Raw genomic sequence first — 27376 nt, 5'->3', positions numbered from 1 at the left:
CCAAACCGAACACAGGAACAGGCGAATATTCGTGGAACACAAAGACTTTTTCTCCCACGAAGAAGCTGTTATAGCTGCAAAAGGGGGGGCCACTTTTTATTGATGTCTATGTAGTTCGGTGTCCCAATACTTTTGTCCATATGGTGTATTCACATTGCAACTCCCCCATGGATCCCATTTTTGAAGTATCTTTTTTATTCCTAAACAAAAAAAAATGATTTACTCCGCATACACCCAAATGTCTGCAGTATGTTATCTCCACTGGGTATGTCGATACTGTTACACATATAGTGCTCCACTTCCAGATATATTGCTCCTTTACCAGCCTCTACACTAAGTGTACTAAAGTTATTCTTCAGTCAATCAAACCATAGTGTTTTACCCAAGCTTGTGGGGACAAATATTACCACTGCAATTCATGCGTGTCATACACAATCTCAGCATTGAACACTGCATTCATGTAGAGACCGAAGAAACATTGGCCCTTGTCCCTGAAGCTGCCTCTGGCAGCAGGGACACAATCGCCGATAAACCGGTGATTGCGGGGAGGAGCCTCTTTGATCAAACTTGTAGGAGTGATCAAAGGGCTTGTGAGGGCTCTTTTTTGCTGTTGCAGCAGAACCTCGTACAAAACTAGGGGTTAATGCTGCACTGTCGCTCTCATGGAGCGATCAGGCAGCAGGGGAATGTTGAGGCAGGTCAACACACAACCCCCATCCCTGAAGGAAAACCGGCAATTGCGTGTTGAGCCTGCAAAATCACTCCCGTGGGCGGCTCAAACAGCAGCAGCAGTGCCCACCGCCATAACCACAAATGTGGCGATGCGGGGGCATTTTTTCGCATGATGTACCAGGTACATCACAGAACCGATGAGCTCACTTGGGCATGCTGTACCTGGTACGTCACCAGGCACGAAGGAGTTAAAAATCTATTGTTTTTATTAAAAACTATTGATGGTTTTGTGTTATTACTTACACCAGCTTGTTACACTATTAACCTGTGATCTAGCCTGTAATTTAGGGTGTCCATGCATTATTTACATGATCTATACAATGCTGAGTTTGTGTGTGGCTGTTATTTATTTATATATACTCTATGCCTGCAAATACAGGGTTTGTATGTCTGATTCTGTTTATTTGATCTATACTTTCAGTGCTGTCTTTTTATGTAAATTCCAATTGATCTATACCTCCAAAGCTGCGTTTGTGTGTTATTCTTTATGTGAATAATGCTATGATTAACCCTTTTATTACCCACAACCGTAAAAATTAGCTTGTTTTCCATTTTCAATTTCAATCTCACACGAACACCAGCAAACTATAACTTTTCTAACAGGCATGTCGAAATGGTTACATAGTGACCCTTCACCTTTCCCGGCATGCATTGCGCAATGTATGTCTTCTGAACGCCGCTACCGATTGGCTCTACTGTCTATGCTCTGTTGTGAGCGTCCTGTTTCCCGGCAGGCTCTGCGGCAGGGGAGCTCCAGGTACGGCCTGTGATCCCGTATTTTCCCCTCTACTCGCCTGGTGCTTCTCGTTGGTGCGTCACGATCGCTCCGGGAAGCCGAGGACGGCCGCGGCAGCAGAAACGGTGGCCGCAGTGGTGGAAGAAGAAAAAGAGGCGGAAGGGGAAGGAGGAGGCACGGACGCGGCTGATTTCTGAGGAGGCAGATAGAGAAGGCGGCGGCGGAGGTAACCGTGCTCCGGCGGTCGGTCGGTCCGCGGTACTGGGAGACGCCGCTGAGCTCCCAGTAGCGGCCGCCAGACACATAGCTGTCACGGCCCGGGATTCTGCAGTCGGCGGCTTGCGCCGCCGCTTTCGACGTCAAAACGGTAAGAGCCGGAGCTATTGCAGGGAATGCTACCTTGTATGCGCGGTTGTAACTGTCTGCTGAGTGTTTCGCTGCCCTGGGATAGCCAACAGTGAGCTCTCCAACAACATGAGAATTTTGGATGAGAGGCATGAGACTTGTTGCACGGCAGCTGGAAATCTCCATGTTGCCACCCCTTGGTTTTTGCAAATTGGGTGGGGGTACAAAAGCACGAATCACCCGGTCAACCACACGGCAGACACAATTACTTGGCCTGGAACGATGCACAGCCAATCTGTCTGGTAGTTGTGTTCAGGATGGATTGGAACGGTAAAAGGCTGTAAAGGGGGAGACTATTTAGTAGGGAGTTGCAATAATCTAGACGGTATATTGCTAAACTGAAAATAAAATGGAATTATTTACTTTCTGGGGAGGTTACTGCTCTAAAACTTGAGTTTTCCTGATACAGTACAACAATATATGGCATCTCCGCCATGGCAAATGGCTGGGGCATGGGCAAAGGGGCAAATACGTATGGGAGTCCTGCACAATGGCACTGCTTTCATATTCTTGAATGCAGTTAGGTAGTTTGTGTACAATTGGCATTTTTTCATAATTTGTGTTTCTGCCACAATTTCATCTTCATTAAGGGTTAATCTTCATGTAGCATACTGTTCAACAGCTAAGGCTTCAATTATTGTGGTTCTTTACAGTTAATGTCTTGATTTGTTTGATTCGAAAATGTTTCAGCTATCTTTGTCTTTTTTTATATACCAGGTAAGAAAAAGTGCAAGATGTCAAAATCCAGACGGAAGGTCACAGTAGAAAATACAAAAACTATATCAGATAGCACTTTACGTAGACCAAGTGTTTTTGAGAGGCTTGGACCTAGCACTGGCAGTGCTGCCGAGGTAAGGGCAGCATATTCTTGGGTAAATGTATGTATTAAGACCTACTTAGATAACTTACCTGTGAAGTTTTGCCATCAGTCTCCAGCTGTTTCAAGGTTCCAGACTGCTCAATGCGTAGCTTCCCATATGATTTCATGGTTTTGTTTAACCCATTTAGTGCCAACCACAATAAGGAAAAAACAGTATGTCTAATTACGTTTAATTATATAGCGCCAACAGATTCACACACAATAACAAATTGGTACAAAGGAGATGAGGGCCCTGCTCTTGCAAGCTAACAATCTAGTCGGTGGTTGAAGGGCAAGTGAAACAGGAGAGGACTTATGTATTTTGCTTAAGCAGGAATGCTTTTCTGCCGGTACACTGGAGGATCAGCCTGAAGTCGTCCTCGGTCAGCAGAAGCCAGGATCTACCGTATTGGCTCGTATATAGGCCGCACCCTAAAAGTTTGGTGCTTTTTTTAAAGAAAAATTTTTTTTCTTTAAAAAAGCACCAAAAAAATATGCTGCCACTGTCCCCCCCCCCCCCCGAGATATGCTGCCACTCTGCCCACGCGCCCCCCCCCCCCCCCGACTTACCAGAGCAGACTCCCAGGTGTCTTGCGGGGCCGGCGGGGGACATCTACGCAATACGCGTATACAACTTCCGGTGCCGGCACTCAGCGGATGTGCTGGCACCGGAAGTTGTATATGCGTATTGTGTAGATGTCCCCCGCCGGCCCCACAAGACACCTGGGAGTCTGCTCTGGTAAGTCTTTGGGGCAGAGGTAAAACGCATCGTGCGGACGTCACCGGCTGCGGCGATGCGGGTAAACAACCTCCGCAGCCGGTACCCCCCCCCCCCCCCCGTGGAAAGTGCTGGCAGGGGAGGCTGTCTGAGCGTATCGGAGAGTCGGGCGTCGGGCGCTAGACCCCGAATATAGGCCGCACCCCCACTTTAAAGACTTAAAGTGGGGGGAAAAAGTGCGGCCTATATTTGAGCCAATACGGTATGTCCTCAATGATAAATTACGATGGCACTTGGTGCAAGCGACGTGCTATTAGATAATGCTGAATGCCCAAACCTCCGATCATGTATTCTGTTGGTTGTAGCATTGACAGTTGAATCTGTAGAACCTCGTCTACCTCCTTTGCATTGGCTGATGACAGTAAGCCAGATAAGGAACGCAGGTCTCTAAAGCCCTTCTTACTGATCACTGTGGTGTTTATCCCTAAAGTGAGAGTTGACAGTAGAGCTGCAGTGAAATCTCACTGACTTAACTATATATTATACAGGGCCAGCCAAACTCTTCCTGCAGCAGTAGCTCACTATTGTATTTTTGCCCGGCAAAATGAAAGTGAGATCTTACTGTAATCTGAGCTTTTGCTAACCATTAACTGGGATGTTGGCATTAGTAAGCAAAATTGCAAGAAATTGGCTTTAATTTTTCCTCTATTTTTAGTCATACTAAATGATGCACTATACACAGAAACTTGTATTAAAATAAAACCATGTCTGTCATTGCAAAACAATTGTGTCTGAGTTTGCTAAACCTGAAAAAGTAACTCAAAGTTGAACTAACGAATGGGTAAAATATAGAAAGGGCTTCCGTGTGTAAGGTAGCAAAATGCTTTTGTCATGAAAGGGGTTAATTTTCCAGAGGCAGAAAAAAATGTATATTTTCTGTGTTTCAGACACAATGTCGTAATTGGATGAAGAGTGGCAATTGTATATATGGTAACACCTGTAGATATATACATGGCCCATCGCCAAGAGGGAAAGGCTACAGTAGTTCGTACAGAAGGTAACTTGTATTGAGGATTGTTTTCCTGATACAGTACGATAATATCGGTTGTGCAGATGAATATATTGTGATTTTAGGAGTATAAAATTATCCATGATTTTGGTGCATAATGCTGAAACTTTGCATGCATTGATGTGCTTTCACATTTTAAATCTGTTGACAAACACATTTTTTACATATGTAGCGATGCAAAATAAATATACTAGTCAAGGAATGGTCATAGAACAAGTCACTTACATAAATGGCAACCATTTCCAGTCTCTTAAAACAAACTTATGATTAATGTTCCACTCTGTCGTTTATACATTTCCACAATTAGCTAGAGTTGATTGATACTTTATGCTGGGATGTATAATACAGTGGCGAAGGAGATGTTTTCTTAAGTGACTTTTTCCCCCTCTCAGTCTTACTTTTCTAATTTGATTTTAGATCACCTGAAAGACCCACTGGAGACTTGCGTGAGAGAATGAAAAATAAGCGAGGCAGCAAGCAAGAGTTAGACTCAGATCCACAGAAACGCGCTGCTGACGAAGCCACATCTCCTACAAGGGTATTTATCCTGCAAGAACAAGCGTGTTCTTTATAAATATGCCCGCTGCAAACGAAATACAGGCAGTCCTCAGACTTCGAGTTAGATTCCAGAGGTTACGCAGTAGAGACAAAACATGTACTATGAGACAAAACATTGCCGCATTACAGTATATATAATGTGTAATACTTAATGAACAAATAAAATATTAGCTATGTCTTTAGTGGTAGAATTGGAGATTAAATTTAGTTCACTGTAAATAAAACATAATTTTTGTTTTGGTCATGCGTCTCATGCCCTTTTACCATGTACCATTGTGTAGTTGAACTCATTATTAATCTTGCTTTTCAGGGCAGCGCTCCTTTTTATTTTGTCATTGGAAAACTATGCTTGGAAGCAAGATAGCAGAAGTGCTAAAAACCATTTAGTCCATACGTGTAAAACAAAAAAAAAATACCCTTAGTTTTTAAGTGATTAAACCAGTGTGTGATATGTGATTTGTTTATTTGTCCTCGTAAAGAAGGATTCATCCAGGGCAAGGCACGGAGAAAAAGAAGATATTAAGATTACCAAAGAGAGGACTCCGGAGAGTGATGAAGAGACAGCTGAATGGGAGATGACTAGAGATGGTGAGAATAGGGGTAAATAAATCAGGAAAACTTTCTTGGCATACTGTAAACTTCTGTTTTCTTGTCTTGCACATGTTATATAAAATGCACCAAATCTTCTGAATTCTATTTTGATGCAGGTGGCCACCTTCGGAAAGGGAGTGAGTAAAAATAATTGCATAGCCTAGAAAATTAGTCGATATAGCTAATTTATGTTTTAGCTTACATAGTTGGCTGTGCAGACTTACCCTGAGTTCTTATCTGCGATTTTCAATGGTTGCAAAGTTTGAAATGTGCTATTGTGTTAGGGGCAACCGCATAGGATTAGTGGAACGGAGACGCAAAGACCAAGAGAGGGTCTATTCAGTCTGAGGTGTGCCATGACCGACGTACCAGGTAGGCCTATAGAGGGCCACCCCGTAAAAGAAATGAAAGAAAGGATAGAGGAGAAAAAGAGGAAATGAATAGCGGGGGGGGGGGCAAGGGCGGGCAACGTCAGACGCTGAAACGTAGCTGTGGGTAGGAGAGGCGATGGTTAAATAACCATAGCCCCTCCCACAACTACAGGCTAATTTACATTAGCCTTAACTTTTATCAGCATATCAACAAATTGAATGGCCCGGACAGCAGTATCATTCTATTAGTCGTTATGGTGACTACTTTGCACTAGAATCATATTTATGCATAAAACCCCATTGACTCAAAGCATGTTCTAACCACGTGTTTAGACCATGAATGCATCTAACATTACACACACGTACCATTCTTAACAGATGAGTTTCTTGGGTAGTACCTTTCAGTTCTACAGCATGAAAGCTGGGAAACGCACATTTAAAATGTATCACCACAGCTTTATTCAGGGTTCCTGAACTTGTGAAGAAGCAATGCAGGTTTACAATATCCTTAAAAATGTGTAATGTTTAAGCCTGTTTTTAAAGGGATACTTCAGATGTCATATGCACTTAATGCATATGATAGCTGCATGGCCCCTTTAAATCTCCATTTGGTCCTTTTCGCGAATGCATGGAGGCATTATGCATGATTCCCCCCCCCATATACATTTAACCCTATAATCAGCTCCAGTGCGCATGGTCTGACCATGAAGGAGGAGGGCAGCTTCTGCAGCAGGGAAGCCTCTTCTGTGAGAGATTTCTTTTTTTTTTTTTATTTTTTTTTTTTTTTAAGAATGCACATTAAAGTACTCCAAGTACTTTAATATGCATTCTTCTTTAGAGAGGGTGTCAGGGACATTAGACTGTCCCTTTTTAAAGATGGTTTTGCAGAAAGGCCAAAGCTCTTATAAAATACAGTATTTTAGTCTATTCTTAAAGGATGTTTTAAAACCTGACATGAAGCTAATGCATACAACAACAAAAAAAGTAAGCAAGTTGATGATAATTCTTATTCAGGGCAGCACAATGCGCGTGTATTTTTGCGTAGGAAGTAAACGCGGCGTAAGAGAGAACGTTTTGTTTAATGCCTCGTATGCGATGGTACCGTGGGTTCATCTTCCTGTAGTATAATAAGGCTGCATTCTAGGGATTGCTCTATGGAAGCATGAGATGTTAAGAATAACGGGTCTGTTTATTTAGAAGTCTTTTGCATTTAAATGCAGGCAAAATGTATGACTCCTTATCTAAAGGAACCCCTAAAAACTTTAATCTAGCAGGCATTGATGTTCAAATAGAAAAGGTGATAATGCTAAAAACATGCCTTGTACAGACAATGTTTTACCATTTTAAAACGAGCCCTTCATTACTACTCTTGTAGTTGAAGTGATTTTGTGATAAACAGTATACATTAATAAATTAAGCTTTGAAATGTGCCTTAAACACACCTCTTAGCGGTGCAGGGGCTGGAAAGCTGATCAGACTGTGCATCTATTGACGTTTTGCATTTAGATAGCCACCAGCTTACTTTCACAGTAGGTAGATCTTCGCTTTTGTCTGAACTAGAGCGTACAAGCAGTGCGCTGACTGCATATTCATGAGTTAGTTCCATACCTTGTGGCTAATTATAAGGAGTAGTAATACTCCTACTGTTTTTATGGCTTTAATGAGGCTGCAAATATATATTTATGATCAGTTTAGTGTAGCTGGAGTGAAATGATTAACTTTTTTTTTTTCCACGCATAGTTTTGGAACATCTTTTTTGGGGGGAATGAATAAGGATTTGAGGTTGTCTTTTTATAAAATGTATTACCTCCAATGTAGCTGTTTTGTCTTACCGTATTTGCTCAATTATAAGACAAGGTTTTTTTCAGAGCAAATGCTCTGAAAAATACCCCTCGTCTTATAATCGGGGTCGTCTTATAATCAGACCTCAAATAGGTCTATGAGACGACTAAGATCCAGATCCCCCGCAGCTGCAGGGGATCTGGATCCTCCTGTCTCCCCCCCCCCCCCCCCGCCCCACTTACTGGTGCTTCTGAGTCCCCGGTGTGCAGCCGGAGCAGCGTGTAGATGTCTACACGATTCGCGTAGACAACTTACGCTGCAGCCGGAAGGAGGTGTGGCTAGCAGCGGTGGTTGTCTGCGTCCAACGCGCAGACCTTCCCCGGCTGTCTGAGATCAGAGTTCCCCGCACTGGTGCGGGGAATTCTCTCTGACAGTCGGGGAAGGTCTGCGCGAAGAAGCTCACCAGGGATGTCATAATGTTTAGTGAAGTCTGCAATGCAACTCTCCCCGAATAAACCCTTCTGTGTTTAGCAACCATATAAATATTGCTTAAAATAGCAATAACCTTTCAAAAAGGAAAATTCAACTTTGTCATGTTATCACTAGACAAAATGAGGTAAAAAAATGATTATGTATTTATTTTCATGTAATTCATGTTCAGATTCTGAGAACGGGGATGTTAACTACGATTATGACCATGAGTTGTCACTAGAAATGAAGCGCCAGAAGATCCAGAGAGAACTGATGAAGCTTGAACAGGAAAACTTGGAAAAACGAGAAGAGATTGTTATTAAGAAAGAGGTTAGTGCGCCAGTTGTGCTAAAAGTAGTTCTGGTAATAGCCATGCGGATCTATGTTTAATTCGGTATAAAATAAATAAAACATTTCTGATGTAATAGTTAATATATATATAATTTGAATATAGTTATTAAACCTTAATGGGAGACTCTAGACATATTCACTTTAAAGCATAGTGCCTTGGCTTATTTGTTCTTCCCTCAAACCTTTGTGCTGTCCATCGGGCACCTTCCTTTCTACTCCAGCTGCCTTGGTTTGCGTTCAGAATCCACGACACCACCTTTATGTGCCCACCGGTTATCCCTGTGTCTTGCTGTTAAGCTTTAGTGCCTCCCAGTGTCAATAAAGTCTCCTGTAAACTAATGCCATGTTAAATGTGTGTATTGGCATACCTGTTTCTTCTGTAACATGCATATTTGTTTCCTAGATCTCACCTGAGGTTATAACCAAAATGTCACCTTCGCCAAGGAAATCTAGTAAGTCTCCTAAAAGAAAATCCAGTCCTAAAGCTACCGTTCCCATGACCAAAAAAGAAAAGAAGGCAGCAGTGTCCCCACCTCCATCTGAACTACCAGGAAGGTGAGCTTGCAGTCTAGCACATCTGTCTGTCTGTAGTACATTATATTTTGGGGCAATGCAAGGATTATATATATTGTTATTACTCCACTGCAATATCCACTATCTACTATGTAAAAGTTTCATTCTTTACCACAGTGGCAGTGACCTATTAGTGTGGTTTTTGGGGCTGTGGAAATAATGCTGTTGCTTTTAACTTTTAATAACTTAAATCACGGCTGCTTCTTCTCCTGATTTAAGTATAGTTTTGCGGTGTGTGTTTTTTTTTGTTTTTTTTTAATCTTTCTGCATCTAGTATTTTTTTTCATCATTTATTTATTTTTTTAAGATACACAAAAGGAGCACAGGGCAAGAAGAAAGGACCTCGAACTCCAAGTCCTCCTCCTCCAGCTCAAGAAGAAATTTCACTTTCAAAGAAGCACAAAGACAAGCATAAGGCAAAAGATCGTGTAGAGGACAGATTAAAGGATGTGAAAGAGCGAGGTCGAGAAGTTGATAAGCACCGTGATAAAAAAGACAAGCAGAGGTTAGCATGGTGGTTGCGCATCCTGGCTGCATGCTGATGGTGTAAAGTTCACCATCAACATTGGTTGACTGCTTGCCGGAAGACGTGATACATTATGTACCGTATTTGCTCGATTATAAGACGAGGTTTTTTTCAGAGCAAATGCTCTGAAAAATACCCCTCGTCTTCTAATCGGGGTCGTCTTCTAATCAGACCTCAAATAGAGGTCTGATTAGGAGACTAAGATCCAGATCCCCCGCACCGCTGCAGGGGACCTGGATCCTCCTGTCTCATCCGACTCCCCCCCCCCCTCATCATACACACACTTACCGGTGCTTCCTGCTGTGTTGCCGGGGCAGCGGGTTGACGTCTACCCGGTGCGGGGAACTCTGATCTCTGACAGCCGGGGAAAGTATACGCGACGGACGCATACAAACCCCCGCTGCTAGCCACACCTCCTTCTGGCTGCAGCAGAAGGCGACGTCAACCCGCTGCCCCGGCTGGAAGCACTGGTAAGAGAGGGGGGAGAGCGGGGGAAGGGGGGGGAGAGAGTGTGTGTGTGTGTGTGTTAGTTAGTTAGTTAAATGGGGGTATAGGGTGTGTGTGTGTGTTAAATGGGGGCATAGGGCATTTCTGGAGTGGCGTTAAGGGGGCATTTAATAGAGCACTCTGCCTCCTGAAATGCCTTATACCTCCCTATATGCCACTCTGCCCCATAATATGCCTTTTAACCCCCTAAATGGCAGAGTGGCATATAGTGGTATAAGGCATTTCTGGAGGCAGAGTGCTCTATACAATGCCTTTTAACTCCCTTAATGCCACTCTGCCTCCTGAAATGCCTTATACCTCCCTATATGCCACTCTGCCCCATAATATGCATTTTAACCCCCTAAATGCCAGAATGGGATATAGGGGTATAAGGCATTTCTGGAGGCAGAGTGGCACATAGGGGGTCAAAAGGCATACCATGGGGCACAGTGGCATGTAGAGGGTTAAAAGGCATATCATGGGCCACAGTGCCATATTGGAGTGGCAAGCCTGGGGGCAGATGTGCGTAACTGGGGGACAGGTTGGAAAATACAAGAAATAAAAACAAAAAAAATCTTTTTCTCAATCATAGCTTTTATTAAAAAAAATAGTTTACATGAATTAACATTTACTGGTAAAACTTTTTTCCTTTGGGGTCGTCTTATATTCAGGCTTTTTCTTTTTTTCCTAAGTTAATATTCAGATTTTGGGGGGTCGTCTTATAATCAGGGTCGTCTTATAATCGAGCAAATACGGTATATAAGAATATTTTCCGAATACATTTCCCCCCGCCTCCTCTGCTTTGTTTTTTGCACGAAGTTAAATCCATTTAAAATGTCTTTATAGTCTATTTTCTTATACCCTTTTATTTTCCGTGTGCCTACCGTGGCATTCATGTAGTGTGCCCTGCAGATTTCAACAATTATACAAAAACCTATGCGTGTGGGATGTTCCTGTAATCTGGAGATTCATTTTAACACATTTTGCTCGGCTTCTCTGCAATTGCATGTAATCTTAGGAAACAATCCATGTATATTCATACTAAATGTTGGACTATACATCTAAAAAATTGTATCAAAAGAAAGCTATCTATCTTTAGAAGAAAAAAACTAAAGGAGAATGGTGGTTAAGGAAACATAGTGTGAATATGCAATAAAAGTCTCCAGGCTTTTGGGGGGGAAAACAATTTTTTTTTTTACATTTTAATAGGGATGTATCTGAGGGATCACACAGGCAAAAACGATCCCCCAGTCCAGCAGAACGCTCGGCCAGCAACTCGTCTCACTCTAGGGATTACTCTCCTCCGCCACGAAGAAGACACACATCCTCGCCCACGCCCACCAAGTCTTCATCTCGTAAACATACCCTCTCCCCTTCTCGCAGGTAAATATTAGGGGCAAATAACAGTTGGCAATGCAACCTGTGCACTTCAAGACAGAACCAAGAGATAAGAGTATTCCACCATTTGTATGTATCGGTGAAACATAATAATTCCATACGTGTGACGTTGGGTAGTATGTGACATTACATATGAAGAGTTTGAGTGGCTAACAGTCGGTAAGTCTAGTCACTTTGGCTGCTCAGACTCTTTAATGTGTTCATTGTAAATGAATAATTAAGAGTTTTATGCGATTGGACACTTGACGCTGCCTTGCCTTTGTCCACCTGCAGTTTTATATACTTGCTTTCAAGTAATTAGGACGCTTTTGCATCTCCTTAGTGTGGGTTCTGAATAAAAAAAATAATGAAGCACATTTTAATATATACTTTTCTCTCCTTGCAGATCGGTTTCCCCCTCTGCACGACATCATTCTCCCATGTCCTCCAGACACCATTCCCCTTCTTCGCAATCGGGTTCCTCCGTGCAGAGACCCTCGCCTTCTCCTCGACGTAGGAGATCCCCTTCTCCTTACCAGAGAGGATCATCTCCTGGTGGAAGACGCTCTTCCTCTCCATACAACACACACGCATCCTCTCCCCATAATAGGAAGAGAAGCCTTTCTAAGCATCGCTCTCCAGCCAGAGAAAAAGGGAGACATGATCGCGAAAGAACATCGGTTTCACAGGACAGGCGACATGACCGGAGAGATGGTATGTGTGTCCCAAGATGCCATAGTGAGGTCTATCATTTTTCTGAAATTCTACAGTTGTGCATTTTACAATCCAATGCACTAAATAAGCCTTTATAAAAGTGTTATTATATAAAATAATTCCCTACTATTGTAGGTAGCTGATATTAAAATGTAAATGCTTTGAACGTGTTAGTTCCCTATGCTGTTTTTGTTCAATGTTTAGCAATTTAATTGTTATTATGCAAAATATCACTTCATGTTTACATTTGAGAGAGCAAAGCAGAACTTGGTTGAACAAGCAACACCGTGCAGACTCTCTATTCTTCCGTTTTTATTTTTGTTTTCATCATAATTTTAGTATGTCGATTTCGGTCCAGGACTAGGTCCTGCTTTTATAGCTCATCTGTGCCAGTGACCCACTAGTTGGATGAATCCCAAAAGCAGAGGAGACCCTTTCACTTAGAGCGTGGCACGAGGGAATTAATGAAAATTTTAATAATCTCAACGATCAATGCACTCAGTTTGTGGCTAACATCTGTCTGGAAGCGTAGTCATTGCTATATTGTTTGATGTTTGCCATTACATTTTCCAGTAGTGTAGAATAGGCAAACAGGACATAAGTAGCCCATCACATTAACAATTCTGGATAGTTCTGATCAAAAGAGCTTAAAATCTATTGCATTAAGTATGTGACCCCCTACGTAGTGCAGAAATATGAAACATATGTTTATATAAGTGTTTATAACACATCTATATCTGCCTTATATCCGCTCTCTTGTTTTGCTTGAATGTAATACACCTTGACCCAGCTGGTTCAGGTACAGGCTGATGTTAAACACTGAATCATGCAGGACCAATTTAACCCATCTAGCTGGGTTGGCAAGTGGTATGTGCTTCATAACATAGATAATGGTATAAAATATTTTTCGTTGCATCAGGTGTACAGCTCTCTGATTCCACCAGTTCCGTTATAAATTAGTTTTATTTTAAAATGTTTCTAATGTTACTCATACACCATTTGTAATCTTTCAGATACAAGAGGAAGAAAAGACAGAGAAAGAGATGATAGAGACCATGACCTGGAACCAAGTGGCTCTAGAGATCATAGAGAAGACCGGGAAACTCGTGATGGTCGAGATCGCAGAGACATCCGGGATAACAGAGACCGTAGAGAACCCAGGGATTCAAGGGATGGTCGTGAGAACAGAGATACTCGGGATTACAGAGACAATAAGGAAAGCCGTGAGCAGAAGGATTTACGCTCTACTCGGGATGTCCATGACTACAGAGAGCGGGAAAACCGTGAAACCCATAGAAAGGATGAACAATATGATGACCGCAGCTACAGAAGAAGCCATGGCAGAGAAGAGTCTACGCGTGCCGAAACACGAAGTGAAAACAGGGGTGAATCCCGAAGCGAGAACAGAAATGACCGTAATGGTAGGACAAGGGGACGTGCTCCTGATTCTGAAAAAGGTAAATAGCTTTTGAACAGAATATTCGTATTTCATAAAAACCGGCGAAAAAACCAGTGCTGCTAATTTTTGTTGGTTTTATGCATGCTTACCATGAAGATCTAACAAAAGTTTTATAACATTGTTTGCAACCTTTGTTCACTAGATTGTTTGTTTGAAACATCTGCAGTGGCAAGAAAAAGTGAACCCTTTGGAATCAAAAGCATTTATGTATATATCGGTCTTAAAATATGACATGATCTTACAATAATAAAGAAATAGTCTGTTTTACCTAATGGCACACATTGTATTGTTCTTGTCCATATTGAGTACATACATTCAGTGTGGGTTGGAAAAAGAATGTGAGCCCCTAGATTGGATCTGTGTTTTTAGAGCTTCATTGACATAAAAAAAAAAAAACATGCCACCGTGTAGTTTGCTATTCTGAAGAAGCAGCTGCTGATGTGAACTATGCCTCACAAGAGAAATCTCAGTAGAGTATGGCGCAACACAGAATGCTCAATGGGGTAAAAAAGAACCTTATTACCCTAAACATGGAAGTAGATCTACTACAAAAAAAAATCAGCCTTTCGGAGTGGGCCAGTCAGCCCAGACCTTAACCCATTAGACATGCTGTGGAATGACCTCAAGAGAGATGTTCCCACCAGGCATCCTATGAGCTTAAGCACTTCTGTAAGGAAGAATGGTCTGAGATAGTTGTGTAGTCCTGATCTGCAGCTACCAGAAGGTTTTTGTTGCCAAGGGATGTTCGAGAAGTTATTAAATCCAAGAGTTCACTTACATTTTCCACCAGCACTGTGAATGTTTAATGGATGCGTTCAATAAAGATATGAAGGATTGTCATTGTTTGGCTGTTATTCGCTTAAGCACATTGTGCTTGTCTCTGGAAAAAACACAAAAGTCCATATCTAGAACCTAATGTTTTACTAGAGAATTTTTATATTTTGCCTTTTTCCTTTATTCCAAAAAAAAAAAGGAAACATTTAGAGCATTGCCATAGAAACAGTGAAGTCATTGGTAAGGTCACAGGCCATTTAAAACTTGCAGTTCTCTCTGTTCTTGCTGAATGTTAATGATGGCATCTATTTTTTTTTTTTATTTTTTTTTTACCATTGTTCCATTAACCTATGCCTTTTCGTAAATGACACAATCTGAGGTTTCATTGGAGAACAAATTATGCAAATATTTAAGTTTTATATATAATGCAAAATCAGTTTGTTGATCATTCTAAGCATTTTTTTCTCTCCTAATTACTAGCTGTTAGGGGCGCAAGAAGTTCTCAAGCTGAAGGCCACAGTGGTAGCAACTATCACGATAACTGGGATTCCCGCAGTGGCTATACAGAAAGAGACAGATATGATGGCCGAGAGCAAGGAAGAGACTCGTCCTTTGATCGTAGACATGGGGATCGTGACCGACGCGATAGGGAAAGAGGTAACGTGCATTGACCGATGCGTTGGTGCTCAATACTAACCTAGGCATAAAACAATGTAGCTGGAGCATTCATTGAATGGGACTGTATGCAAATACGCTTAGCATTAATAATAATAATAATAATAAAAAAAACTACAGCACCCCACTATAGTCCTTTCAGGTTTCTTCTGCATTTTTCTCTCTTGTGAAACTATTGCAGGAAGGTTCGTCGTGTGGGTCCCTTTTTGACCATCAGCCAATAGTTTATCAATACTGGTGAAAAGCAACTGTTACTTTTGAAATTCATGCATTTAAATAAAAGTTAATATTGCATAGTCTCTTGACATCATCGGTATAAAGAAGTTACACAGTGCAACAGTTATACATAAACTGCCTTTCTTTTATACCTAGGCTATGCATAGTTCTTGTTTTTGCTAATATGCACTGTGTGTAACATTTGATGTTTATACCATTGTCTTGGGTTTTTATTTGAAGTTGTGTAGCTCATCCTGTACCATCCTGTACGTGTGTGGTTATTCATATTTGTAATGCAGGCAGGTGTAAGGAAGCAAGAAGATCCTGTACATCTGTATATAAAAAAAAAATATATTTTGCTTTCATTGACAGATCAGAGGCAGACTTCCCCAGCACGGCATCCAGCAAGGAGTGACGATATTGAGCGTGAAGAAAGGAGGGATGAGCGTAGAGTGGACCGCACAGATGAAAGGAGGGATGATAGACCCAGAGAGCGTGAAAGGGATAGGGATAGGGAGAGAGAACGGGAAAGGGAACAAAGGGAAAGAGAGAGAGAGAAAGAGAGAGAATCGGAGCGGGAACGAGCCCGTGAGCGGGAGAGAGAAAGAGAGAGAGAAAAAGACAGGGAGCGGGACAAAGAGAGAGAACGTGACAGAGAACGAGAGAGAGAACGAGAAAGGGAGAGAGAAGAAAGGGAGCGTGAGAGAGAGCGTGAAAGGGAGCGTGAGAGCGCACGTGAAAGAGAACGGGAAAGGGAGCGTGAGAGGGATCGTGGCAGGGAGAGAGAGCGTGATCGTCCAAGGGAATGGGAAGAAAAAGACAAACTTAGAGAAGATCGCAGAGATAAAAGGGAGGATGCACGGGAAGAGAGGAATCCAAAAGATGTCCATGAAGATCGAAAGCCTAAGTAAGTATCCACTTAATGCCCATTATTTTAATTAAGTTTTCTGAATTTACCTTGCATGATGAGGTCTCTATCACATAGAAACATGTTGCATTTTACTCACCGTTCTTACTGGAGCTTATGCCTTTAGTTTCAGAAATTAGCCCCGTAATAATTTTCTGTGAATGCTATATGAATTCCTTGAAAAACCTACATGGTAGGTTGATCTTCAAATATAACTGGATCAATAATCCTTGCTCTAAAAGTCTGAAAGCGGAGTGCCCTGCATATACATGTTACAATTTTGGGGTGTTACATATGCAATACCATAACACAGAAACAGGGCAGTGTGACGATAGTCTTGATTAAGTCACAATGATTTTCAAAATCGGCTACAGAAATGGGGTACTAAAAGATTTTTTTATTTTTTTAAATTCATGTATTTTGGGCAATTTACCTGTGTTTTAATGTACTTCTCCCATTCTAGGAAACGCCACAGAAACGAGAGCAGTCCCAGTCCCCGTCAGTCTCCTAAGCGGCGTCGGGAACACTCTCCCGATAGTGACACTTACAATAGTGGTGATGATAAAAGTAAGACCTAACTCATGCCTTTTTTCCTTATATAAACGTTTAAAGTTTATTTTAATGTGTTTGCTTGTGATTTTAAAACATCCAGAAACCTGCAGTATTTGCTCTGACCACCCTTTGCCTTCAAAACACCATCGATAAAGGTCTGTTTTCTGATCTGCCCTATCCATGCATTAGTTAGAAAGAAAACAAGTCTGCAAGGTTAAGAAAGAAATGGTTAGAAAAAAGTTGTCTAGGCACTTGATATCGAGCAGTGTATGCTGATGGCTATTAAATGGATGCGTGTAAATAAATGTTATATGAAACAACGTGGAGAAGGTGTTTTTTTGCAGTGTGGTGGAAGAGAACAGTGGGATTAGCCACAACTGTACAAAGGCCAAGTAACCTAATGAGCTCCCAGGCAGCTAAATGGAAATGTATAATTCATTTCAACATACTGAGCCGTTTAACTATTCATTTTCTTTATTTACAAAAATATGTTTAGTGGAAACGATACTTATAGGCATAGGTTTACTTTTATCATAGTTGTCAATTGCCTGTCATGGGAAACAAGACTTTTTAAACTTTAGTATGTTTAGCATGTTAAACCGTTTGCTCTGCTAAAGTGGTTATATCTGTTAACATGTCTTTGTAGATGAGAAGCACAGACTGCTAAGTCAGGTAGTTCGACCTCAAGATTCGCGTTCTTTGAGCCCTGCACACGTTAGCGAAGAAAGGCCATCTCGATGGAAAGAAGATGAGCGTAAACCAGACAGAAAAGAAAGCAGCAGGCATTATGAAGAGCCTGAAACTAAAGAGAGAATCTCCAAAGTGGAAAAGCTACGTGAACACGTAGCAGAGGCTGCTGAGAATTTAAAGACTAAAGAACCAGAAGTGGCTCAGCATAAACAAGAGGAGGCTACTGATAAGATTCACGAGGAGAAGGTGAAGAAGCCTAAATTGCAGAAGAAGGCTGCAAAGAAAAAGAAAGAGGATGAAATTGTGGTGGAGAAAACAGTCCCTGAGCCTGTAATTGAAGAAGTTAAAGTGTTTTCGCCCAAAAAAGTCCCGAAAAAGAAAAGCGTAGAGAAAAAACGTAAGAAATCCAAAGGTGACTCAGATATTTCTGATGAAGACATTGCATCTCATAGCAAAAAAAAGAAAGGCCCTAGGACTCCTCCAGCAATTGTTGCACCCGCTATTTTATCCGCACCTGTAAAGGAGGAAATCCCAGAAGTGCCACCTGAGAAGATCGTAACAGAAACCTTGCAAGAGAAAAACACCACATTCAGTGACTGGTCTGATGAAGATGTCCCTGAAAGGGGAGAGGCAATACCTAGAGACAGAATTACTGAAGAGGTAATAAAGAAACCTCCCAAGAGCAAAGTGGAAAAGGAAGAGCCTCGACCAGCTGTTATGGAAGAGCCTCCGCTCCGTAAGCCTACTGAACAAAAACGTAGCAGCAGCATCTGCAGCAATCAGAGCCGGACTTCTAGCCGCCTCCGGTCGCCTTCTATTGATTCTGTTCATCGTGGGGATGACCACGCTGCCAGGAGGAGGTTGTTGCATGGTAGCTCTAGGGATCAAGAGAGAAATAAAAGCATCGAGCCCACTAGTGAACGCAAGTCTAGAATTGATCAGCTAAAGAGAGGAGAACCTAGTCGCAGCACTTCTTCAGGTACTTTTATGAATAATATGGACTGTAGCTTATAGTGTGGCATACAATGGCAAACGTACACACACGACACTTGTGCACTGTTATGTACTGGGCACAGCAACCAACATTGTCCCTCTGTTACAAGCATGGTACCGATGCTGTTTTTAAGTAGTGCTCTGCAGGCAAATATATATTGTAAATCTACCTGTCATCTGTACCGTGCTTAATGGAGACGGACCAGATTTTCAAGGTAGTATCGGAAGCGTTTTCCCACAGTTAATTTGTGATCACATAAAGACTACTGCTGTAAAATTGAAGCTTAGTTTGAACAGCCCTTTACTGTGTACAGACTTGATGTTTAGCTTCAGAGAAACACACAGCTCAGGATTCACCCATAGCAATCATTCAACACAAAATGTGCATGTCAGATATAAATACATTCATTTAAAAGGTCATTGCAGTTCTACCAGTGACAGCTTGTTGAGATTTCAGGAAAAGTATTCATGTTTCTTGTAGTGGCAGAATGACAAGGTAGGCCATATCTATAAGAAATTTTCTCATGGAACAAACTGTTATGTAATAGCCATTTGCCTGTGATTTTTTTCATTTTTTTCTTTTTTTTTTCTTTGCAAGTTGTCTTTAATGCTACTTTGTATATAACTATTCACCAATAACGTATTAATGAATGATGTTTTAGATCGTAGAGATTCACGGAGCCACAGTTCACGAAGAAGTTCACCTGAATCTGATCGTCAAGTGCATTCCAGATCTGGGTCCTTTGACAGCCGGGAAAGGGCCCCCGAGCGAGAACGCTATGAACTTGACCGCGAGAGGGAACGGGAAAAGGACAGAGAGCGAGAACGGGAGAGGAGAGATGGAAGAACAAGAGACTGGGAGAGAGAAGCTGATAAGGAAGGGCCCAGAAGTAGAGAGAGAGATAGAATAAGGGAAAGGGACAGAAGGAGAGAGTTGTTGGAAAGAGAGCGGGAAAAGGTGGTTTCTGATCCAGCAGACAAAGAAAAAAAGCGACTTCTTGATGACCTGTCAGTGCTGGTAGAGCAAAAGCGTGATCTCAAGGAAAGAGACATTGACAAACATTATGATCCTCCTAGCCGCAATCCACCAATTGCTGGGAGAATGGAGAAAGAGGGTGACAACTTGCAAGAATTGGTGAATAGTCGTAAAGCAGAAAAAGCAGAGAGTTTTGATGGTAAGGAAATTTTCCTTTCTATAAGTTTCTGGATGGCAGGCACCCACACTTTAACACACAGACCCTGTCATACCCCCAAACCTGATAAGCCATAACTATTAAAATGACTATTGTATAGGGTGCTATGTAAGGGATGAATGTGGCCCTCTGAAAAACATGTATGTGGGGTATATCTGTAGTCTGGATGATTATTTTTTTACATGTTTCTATGGTTCCAAATGAAAGCCCTATTCTAGTAAGCAAATATTTGTGTAATTTGTGTGGGTACCTCAAACACGGAATAGGGGAACCTTAATGAAATCCACATATGGTAAAAATGGCAAAAAAGCTCTGGGATGTAAGGTACCAAAAACCCCTGGGACTGAAGGGGTTAAGAATTTATTAATATCACGTGGGTAGTAATGTATCGTATAGAAATGTTCTGTTCAGAGTAGCTGGTAGCATTGAATACTGCTTCGTAGCATTTCGGGGGAAAAAAAAACTGCTGCTGTTTTTGAAGTCTTAACGCCTAGATGTATGTGCAGGTGATGATGATTCCAAACTTGATGATGTTCAGTCTGGGGACTCTGTTGCCGGCGAAGAATATGAACCCATCAGCGATGATGAGCTGGATGAGATTCTAGCAGATGATGCAGAAAAGAAAGAAGATCAACAGGATGAAGAGATGCTATCGGGTGAGAACATGTGGATTCCCAAAACTTGACTGTAACTCCCAGAGATCACCCAGATGTATCCTCCTGTTGTCCCCGGAATCACTTCCAGCACCAGCCAGCATGCGCACCTTGGAACCCTGCTATGTGTACCCAATAAGTAGACACAACTACCTTCAATTGAGAACAGCAGGAATGAAGAGTTTTTATTGTTGTAAAACATAGACTGATATAGCCACAGAACTTCATTAACATAAATCAACATTGATAAACAGGTGCATGTAGACAACCCAACCTTTAATCCCCTTTAGCTACTGAATCTCCCCCTGGTAGCCATCCTGTTAATGGGATTAGTCAACACAATGGAGTTCCTGCCTGTTTGGTTGCCAGGCTGGAGCCATCTCTGACTACCTTGGGGCCCTGTATGACTGGTCATTCTGTCACATTGACAAAATTCTGCTTCCGATAAAGGGTAGTAGAAACCTGGCATAAAATGGGCCCTAGCACCTTTAATGCTAACTGCTCATAGATCACACAAACCCACCTCTAGGTAAAATGTAGCGTATCCAGGGCTGTGTGCTAAAATTTTACATTTGCCTCCTGAGGGCAACACACCAAATGAGACAAAAATATAAACACACTAGTAAAGTGTTTCTGGCAGATAACTGTAGGGGCATGTACCTGGAATGCATTGGTGTCATAAATTACATATAGTTTTACGATATGTGTAATAGACAGCAACAGTCTACATTTGAACTTTACCTCTTGCTACGTGATGCAGGATTCAGTACAAGGAATCCGTTACTTAGAAACACCATTTTATCCACACTATGCAGAATATGACATGAAACGGAGCTCCATGTGTGTTTTAAGAGTGTATAATACATTGGCTTCTTGGCTATATCATAGCATGTTCTTTAATTGTTTAGATCCATTGGACGTAATTGATGTGGACTGGTCCAGTCTTATGCCAAAACAGACGAAAGAACCACGAGAGTCTGGCGCTGCCCTCCTGAAATTCACACCTGGCGCAGTCTTGCTACGAGTTGGAATTTCGAAACGCTTAGCAGGACCAACACTCTTTAACAAAGTCAAAGATGTCTGCCAGCAAGCATTGGAAAAGCCTAAGGGTAAGTCTATGAAGGGGATATTATGGAATTTTTTTTCACCTGCATTTTAGCTTTTATCAGCGTGGTCATATACTCAGTGTTGACACTACGGGCGGGGGGGGGGGGGTGACTATTTTACAAAGTGCCATAAAATAGTTCTGACTGCCCTGGGGCAATTAGAGATAACTTTTTTTTTTTTTTTTTTTTTTTTTTTATGCTTTAGTTTTTTTCACATTACTCAATTATATGTATAATTTCCTACTGCTGCCTTTCCTTTTCTTACATGTTCAGTTGGCTTGTACAATTTATTGAATATTGCAAAATCTTATTTCATTGAGACACTAGGAGTTAGTGTCTCAATGAAACCACAAAGACGGAATAAAATGTCTCCTCTGCTTCTGTGAATTAGTGGATGTCTGAGCAACCCACAGACTTACAGGAGATAGTTTTTAAAATGCATAACATTGGCTACCCACAAGGCTTTTTCCATAGTGTAATGTGTGTTCTTGCTGCTGCTATTGAAAACACGCTGAGATGTTTGTTTATTGGCTTGAAACATTCACCGAGCCAAAGCCAGAGCGGATTATGCGTGGGGCATATGATCAGCCGGGCACATCTCCTGCACGGCATTTAGCCGGACCGTAGGGAAAGGGGGGGAAAATGGGACAACATGAAGATTTAAAGGAACCATGCAGCATCATGCTTGAAAGTGTATGTAATGGGTTCACCAAGAGAGCTGTAGTAAGTCCCAGAGATCACCCAGATGTATCCTCCTTTTGTCCTCGAAATTACTCCCAGCACCAGTCAGCATGCGCACCTTGGAACCCTGCTATGTGTACCCAATAAGTAGACACAACTACCTTGAATTGGTACAGCAAGAATTAACCTTTTTATTGAACAGACTATAGCATATTTATCCACAGAAACATCAAGGCAACAGGCAGGTTTTAAACAGAACAAAAGCGCTCAATCACATCAGTACATAATTGCGTTACATCACACAAGATTAAGACTTAATAGAACAATTATAAAATTAAGTAATTTAAGGTGCAGGGAAACAATGACTATGGAAGTGACCCCCCCCCCACAGGAGGAACCACGGCCCAAATGCCCAGGCTGAATGTGGGCAAGTGTCCACGAGACTGCAGCTCTCGGGAAGGGGCTGTGTCTGGCCCAGCAATGTAGTTTTGTTACAGTGCATATTATGGATACAGTGTCCCTTTTTAATTGGAGGTAAATGTATATTAATATGTGCAGTAACCCTTCCTAAGCATGTTGTGTACTGACGTGTGTTTGAATATTCTTTTAGATGCAGAGGCCCTGTTTAAACATGACCTTGGTGCTCTAAATATGGCCGCATTGATGAGAAGGCAGGAAAGAGCTGGCTTGCTTAGCAATCTCGGACCTTGTTGTAAAGCTCTCTGTTCAAGAAGAGACTTTGCTATTCGCAAGCAGTTAGTACAAAATGACAAAGTGAGTATTTTATTTGCTTTTGGCAACATTATCTATTTCACTCTTGCCCATTTGTTAACGTAGTGTCGTGTTGTAACTGCTATTGCAGTCTTTGGGTAGGAATGACTTCACCAATAGACACCGCAGTCTAAAGATGCCCCATAAAGTATGTCTTTTCCCTTAGGTATTAGGTATTCCTCAAATTATGTTTTCTCTTTGTTTTTTGAGGACCAAAGAAAAGGCAGCTCGCTGCCCTATGAGTTACTTTATCTAGTGATTCACTTATTTTAGCTATGGGTTTGTTTTGCTATGTAAATTCAGCTAACCTACTGTACCAACTTTTACTTTATTAACTTTTCAGGGCACCGTGAAGCAGACCTATTCAAACCCCCCCGTAATGGATAGTGAACTATTACGATTAAGCCTGCGTCTTTTCAAAAGGAAACCTTTAGGCTGTGCGTTGGGCCAAGAAAAGACTGATTGCAAACCTTCTTCTCTAAACAAACAGCCAGAGACTTGTGTTTCTTAAACTGTTGAAAAACTGTTATGCGTATGTAGGTAACTTTTTGGGTGGGGGGCCTGTTGGGTTTTTTAACTCCCCCTCCTTATGGTTGTTGACTATTGTTTGTCAATGCACTTGTTTTAAAACGGTGTACTTGATGTATAAAGGTTTCGTTTTTAAAAACAAAATCAGAGTTTGTGTTAATATTTTCATATAAAACCGGTTGCATATTTTTCCTTCATATTCCTTAATTTTCTATCGTATACAGGAGGCTTGTTTTTTATATACATGAGCATGCAGACATAAGATGGCTTTTAGGGGATGGTGTGATCACCTAACAAACATCTGTAATTCCCAACTACAAAACACGCAGTAAGGGGCATTAAAACTTGGCCTAGGTAATTGGGTGAACCGATGGCATCACTAACCCTACACCCACATCCATCACTGGAAGAACCATCTTCAGTACGAACGCATAAGAGAATGCAAGCTACCTTGCCACGTTCTAATAAACAGTGGGTCCTTTTCACTGAGGATACTCTGCTGCATCAGGTCCCACAGGAGTCTATCCCTAATATAAAAAAGTTCTGTTCTTTGTATACGTATCCCATACGCCTATCTCACAGAGGTAGTTTTCACTGGCATGGGTTTTCAGTGAAGTGTGTTATCTGCTTAATGGCATAGCTGTGAGTGAGGCTGCAGTTTTCTCAGATGTCATCCATGGAGTCCTCCAATCCACTACCAACAAAGAAGAATCGGGCAGACTGTTCTTGCCTAAGGAGCCAGATGTAACGACATGAGCCATGGTAATTGGAAACAGGAAGTATGACCAACAGGGGCCTAACGTACCTGCCATACAGTTACTCACACCCTGAGGCCAAGCAACTCTCACGCTTCCCAGGCGAGTGGGTTCCTTATTGGGCATCTCTTTTATTTGACTCTTCTCTGCCTGACCTATGGAAAAACCAGCCAGTCTTCAATTTGAGTTTGATGCCATGTGTCTCCAGCACTGCCTGAACATCATATAGCATCCTTATCAGGCTGTTGTTGCCGTTGAAAATGCACAGTTGGAAAAGGGCAACATCCTCATTTGCTGCAAAATAGTAAATAACATCGCTAGGTGGGTGCACTATGATGGTGATTGCAGGGTTGTAAGTGTCTCTCCTGCACATTCTTGTGGTGGCCTGTTTTCTAATCCTCCCTGAAGTCTGATGGCCTCTTCTCTGCAAGTTCCCTTTATTATTATTTATGATTTTTTTTTTTATATCAAGTCTACACACCGTCCCGAGGACCAAAAGGCTCTTACCTCCCTTCTATTATGTGTTCATTTTCAAACGCATTGAAGCAAAGCGGTGATCATTGAACTGACGGTTGGCACATAAACATTTTATAACTACATATAGTAAGCGCTTTATTGTTGGATGAATATTACGGCATGCAAACAAATTACCTGTAATAGTGTTTCCAACCCACTGCGTTGGCTTGTAATGTGGTGGTCGGTGGTATTCACAGAGAACAAACATGAGGTTAATTCAATAAAAAAAAAAGTGATATGAACTACTCAGAAGGTAATCATATTTTAATTCTTTAGCAGGGTTGTCGGGGACAGTAACCTGTCCCTTCGAAAAGTAAAAGCGTAACGGCTGCTTTGTAGGAGGGCGCTAATCATTAAACGGTTCTGATAAAGCCTGCACCGCATAGGGCAGGGTGGCATGAAGGTGGGGGGACTGAGGTAATGAGTTACCTAATAAAAGAAAGGGTTAAGCACGTTAAAAAAAATAAATTTGTTATGTAACTTAAAAATGTTATTGCGCTTGCCGCCTTTTTAGGTGTCTCGTGCTGGCTAGGGAAGGTCTCGCGCTGCGCTGGGATAGGTTGCGCTCGCCTCGCGCTGCGCTAAAGGGCGGGAATGCTAATTATATAAGGGAGTCCCTGAGGTGTTTCTGTACTTACCTGACGTGACGCCTAGCCGATACTGCACTGTCCTTGAGACTGGTGAGCAGTGGCGAAGCGTTGCGTTGAAAATGGACGAGCTGATGAAGATTCTTCAGGTCCGGGTAGCTGAGAAAGGCGAAGAGTGGCTGCGAGGATATCTTCTTGCTGCGTCATCTTCCGAGGACCTTCAAGTTGATCCTTGCTGTGCCGGAGAAGAGGAGGAGAATGGGGAAGTGGAGCCGGAGGCGGTTTATATACCGGTGAATTGCCCGCTAGAGGGCGCTTCATCTCGGCGAGCGGCATCAGGTGACCGGGTCTCTGTCGCGTCTGATAGACGTGTTAAACCCGGAAGAAGATCTCAGGATGCCGGGCAGAAGAAGAAAAGACCCGCTTCTCGGGTGAAGAATCCGTCCTTAAAGAAGGTTAAGACGCTGCATGATCCTGATGAGGGATGCAGCCATCATTTTGATTCAAGGGGCAGGCAGCTGACGCAGGCTGATCCGAAATCGGCTCAGCTGCCTGTTGAAGAAAGAAGAGAGCAGGCATCTGAGGTCAGAGCTGATTCAGCTAATGGTGAGTGTGCCAGTTTAGCTGTCAATACTCTGAATGATGCTGTGTTTGCTTTAGTGGATGTTTTAAAGAAAGTACAGGAGACTAGTCCAACTCAGGCCTGGGTCTCTGATAATAGTAGGGTTTTACGTGCTAATGTGGTTAATGAGTCATGTATGAAGGAGGTGATGTCCTGTGAGGTCTCACCCCTTGGTTTTCATTTAAATTTGACAGTTAAGGAAAAGATTTGGAACAACGAATATTTAGATATATTGTCACTGCTACCGGCTTCCAAAGAATTTCTTATTAAGCATGACAAAGATGATGAAAGACGTAGACCGGTTGTCCGGTCTTTTAATAACTGGTTACAATCTTTTTGTATACTAGCTAGTGTATATTGTGAGAAACATAGTGAGAGTTGTACGGGCCTTTTCCAGCATCTGGATACTGTGCTGGAAGCATATAAAAACTTTGGTGGTCTCGCTTGGTTTTATTATGATGAGACCTTTAGACAAAAATTGTCAGTTCATAAAAATTTAAAGTGGGGAATGAAGGATGTGGGATCGTGGGTCAGCATCATGTTACCCCAGAAACATAGCAATACTCTCAGGCCTATTGGTAATGCAACTATGCAGCCTAGACAGAAAGGTGTTTGTTGGGCATTCAATGAAAACCAGTGTAAATGGCCCAACACTTGTAAGTTTAAGCATGAGTGTACGGTTTGTGCTGGAAATCCTCCTGCTTTTCGTTGCTTTCGGAGGAACTTGCAGAATACCGGGAAAGATATGTCTAAAAGCAGTGACGCCAGTGAAGCTAGCAAGTCTGCTTCCATTTTTAAAACGGTACCCAAACAAGCAGATGGCTGATCTATTACGAAATGGTTTCTTGGAAGGTTTTAGGATTCCTATTTATGATAGGAAAGGTTGTGTTTGGGTTGACAATTTAAAATCAGTGCAAGTTAATGAGGAGGTGGCACAAGCTAAGATTGAGAAAGAATTGGCGTTGGGGAGGATAGCGGGACCTTTTAGGGAACCGCCATTTGAATGTTTTCGATTGTCCCCATTGGGTTTGGTGCCTAAAAAGGAGCCTGGATCATTTCGCTTGATCCATCATTTGTCTTTCCCTTTTGGGGGTTCATTGAATGATGAAATTGAAAAAGATGAATTTTCAGTGCATTATTCATCTTTTGATGACGCCCTTAGGTGGGTGAGAGCTTTGGGTAAAGACGCATTGCTGGCTAAAGTAGATATTGAAGCGGCTTTTCGGCTTTTGCCCATTCATCCGGAGTGTTTTACGTCGTTGGGATTTCAATTTAGGAGTTTATTTTATTTTGATAAGTGTTTGCCAATGGGCTGTTCAGTTTCATGTTTTTATTTTGAGGCATTTTCTTCTTTTTTAGAGTGGGTGTTGAGGGATGTT

The 27376-nt window shown here is 42.0% G+C and overlaps 1 protein-coding gene across 1 annotated transcript; it reads left to right on the top strand.

Annotated features, from left to right (window-relative positions):
* Positions 1-2607: 2607 nt before the first annotated feature.
* ZC3H13 (zinc finger CCCH-type containing 13) lies at positions 2608-23500 on the top strand. The gene is made up of 19 exons (XM_089501129.1): positions 2608-2724; positions 4398-4507; positions 4937-5057; positions 5557-5665; positions 8483-8622; positions 9047-9198; positions 9524-9721; positions 11438-11611; positions 12012-12319; positions 13333-13776; positions 15033-15209; positions 15816-16350; positions 16814-16917; positions 17549-18571; positions 19248-19760; positions 20285-20434; positions 21340-21540; positions 22829-22992; positions 23333-23500. The coding sequence occupies exons 1-19, from the start codon at positions 2608-2610 to the stop codon at positions 23498-23500; spliced, it is 4908 nt and encodes a 1635-aa protein (XP_089357255.1).
* Positions 23501-27376: the final 3876 nt, after the last annotated feature.

This window comes from Sceloporus occidentalis, unplaced genomic scaffold (genome assembly GCF_023333645.1).
Source record: "Sceloporus occidentalis isolate IW3139 unplaced genomic scaffold, rSceOcc1.0.p SCAF_164, whole genome shotgun sequence".
NCBI lineage: Eukaryota > Metazoa > Chordata > Lepidosauria > Squamata > Phrynosomatidae > Sceloporus > Sceloporus occidentalis.
The sequence above is the reverse complement of the archived record's forward strand: the minus strand, read 5'-3'. Positions and strand labels throughout refer to the sequence as shown.

What these genes read in the sequence shown, in the direction of transcription:
- ZC3H13 (XM_089501129.1), top strand. Translation starts at nt 2,608, where the DNA reads ATGTCAAAATCCAGACGGAAGGTCACAGTAGAAAATACAAAAACTATA. An exon ending in CATGAAGATCGAAAGCCTAA is followed by an intron (nt 16,351 to 16,813) that starts GTAAGTATCCAC and finishes CTCCCATTCTAG; the next exon opens with GAAACGCCACAGAAACGAGA. An exon ending in GGATGAAGAGATGCTATCGG is followed by an intron (nt 20,435 to 21,339) that starts GTGAGAACATGT and finishes TTAATTGTTTAG; the next exon opens with ATCCATTGGACGTAATTGAT.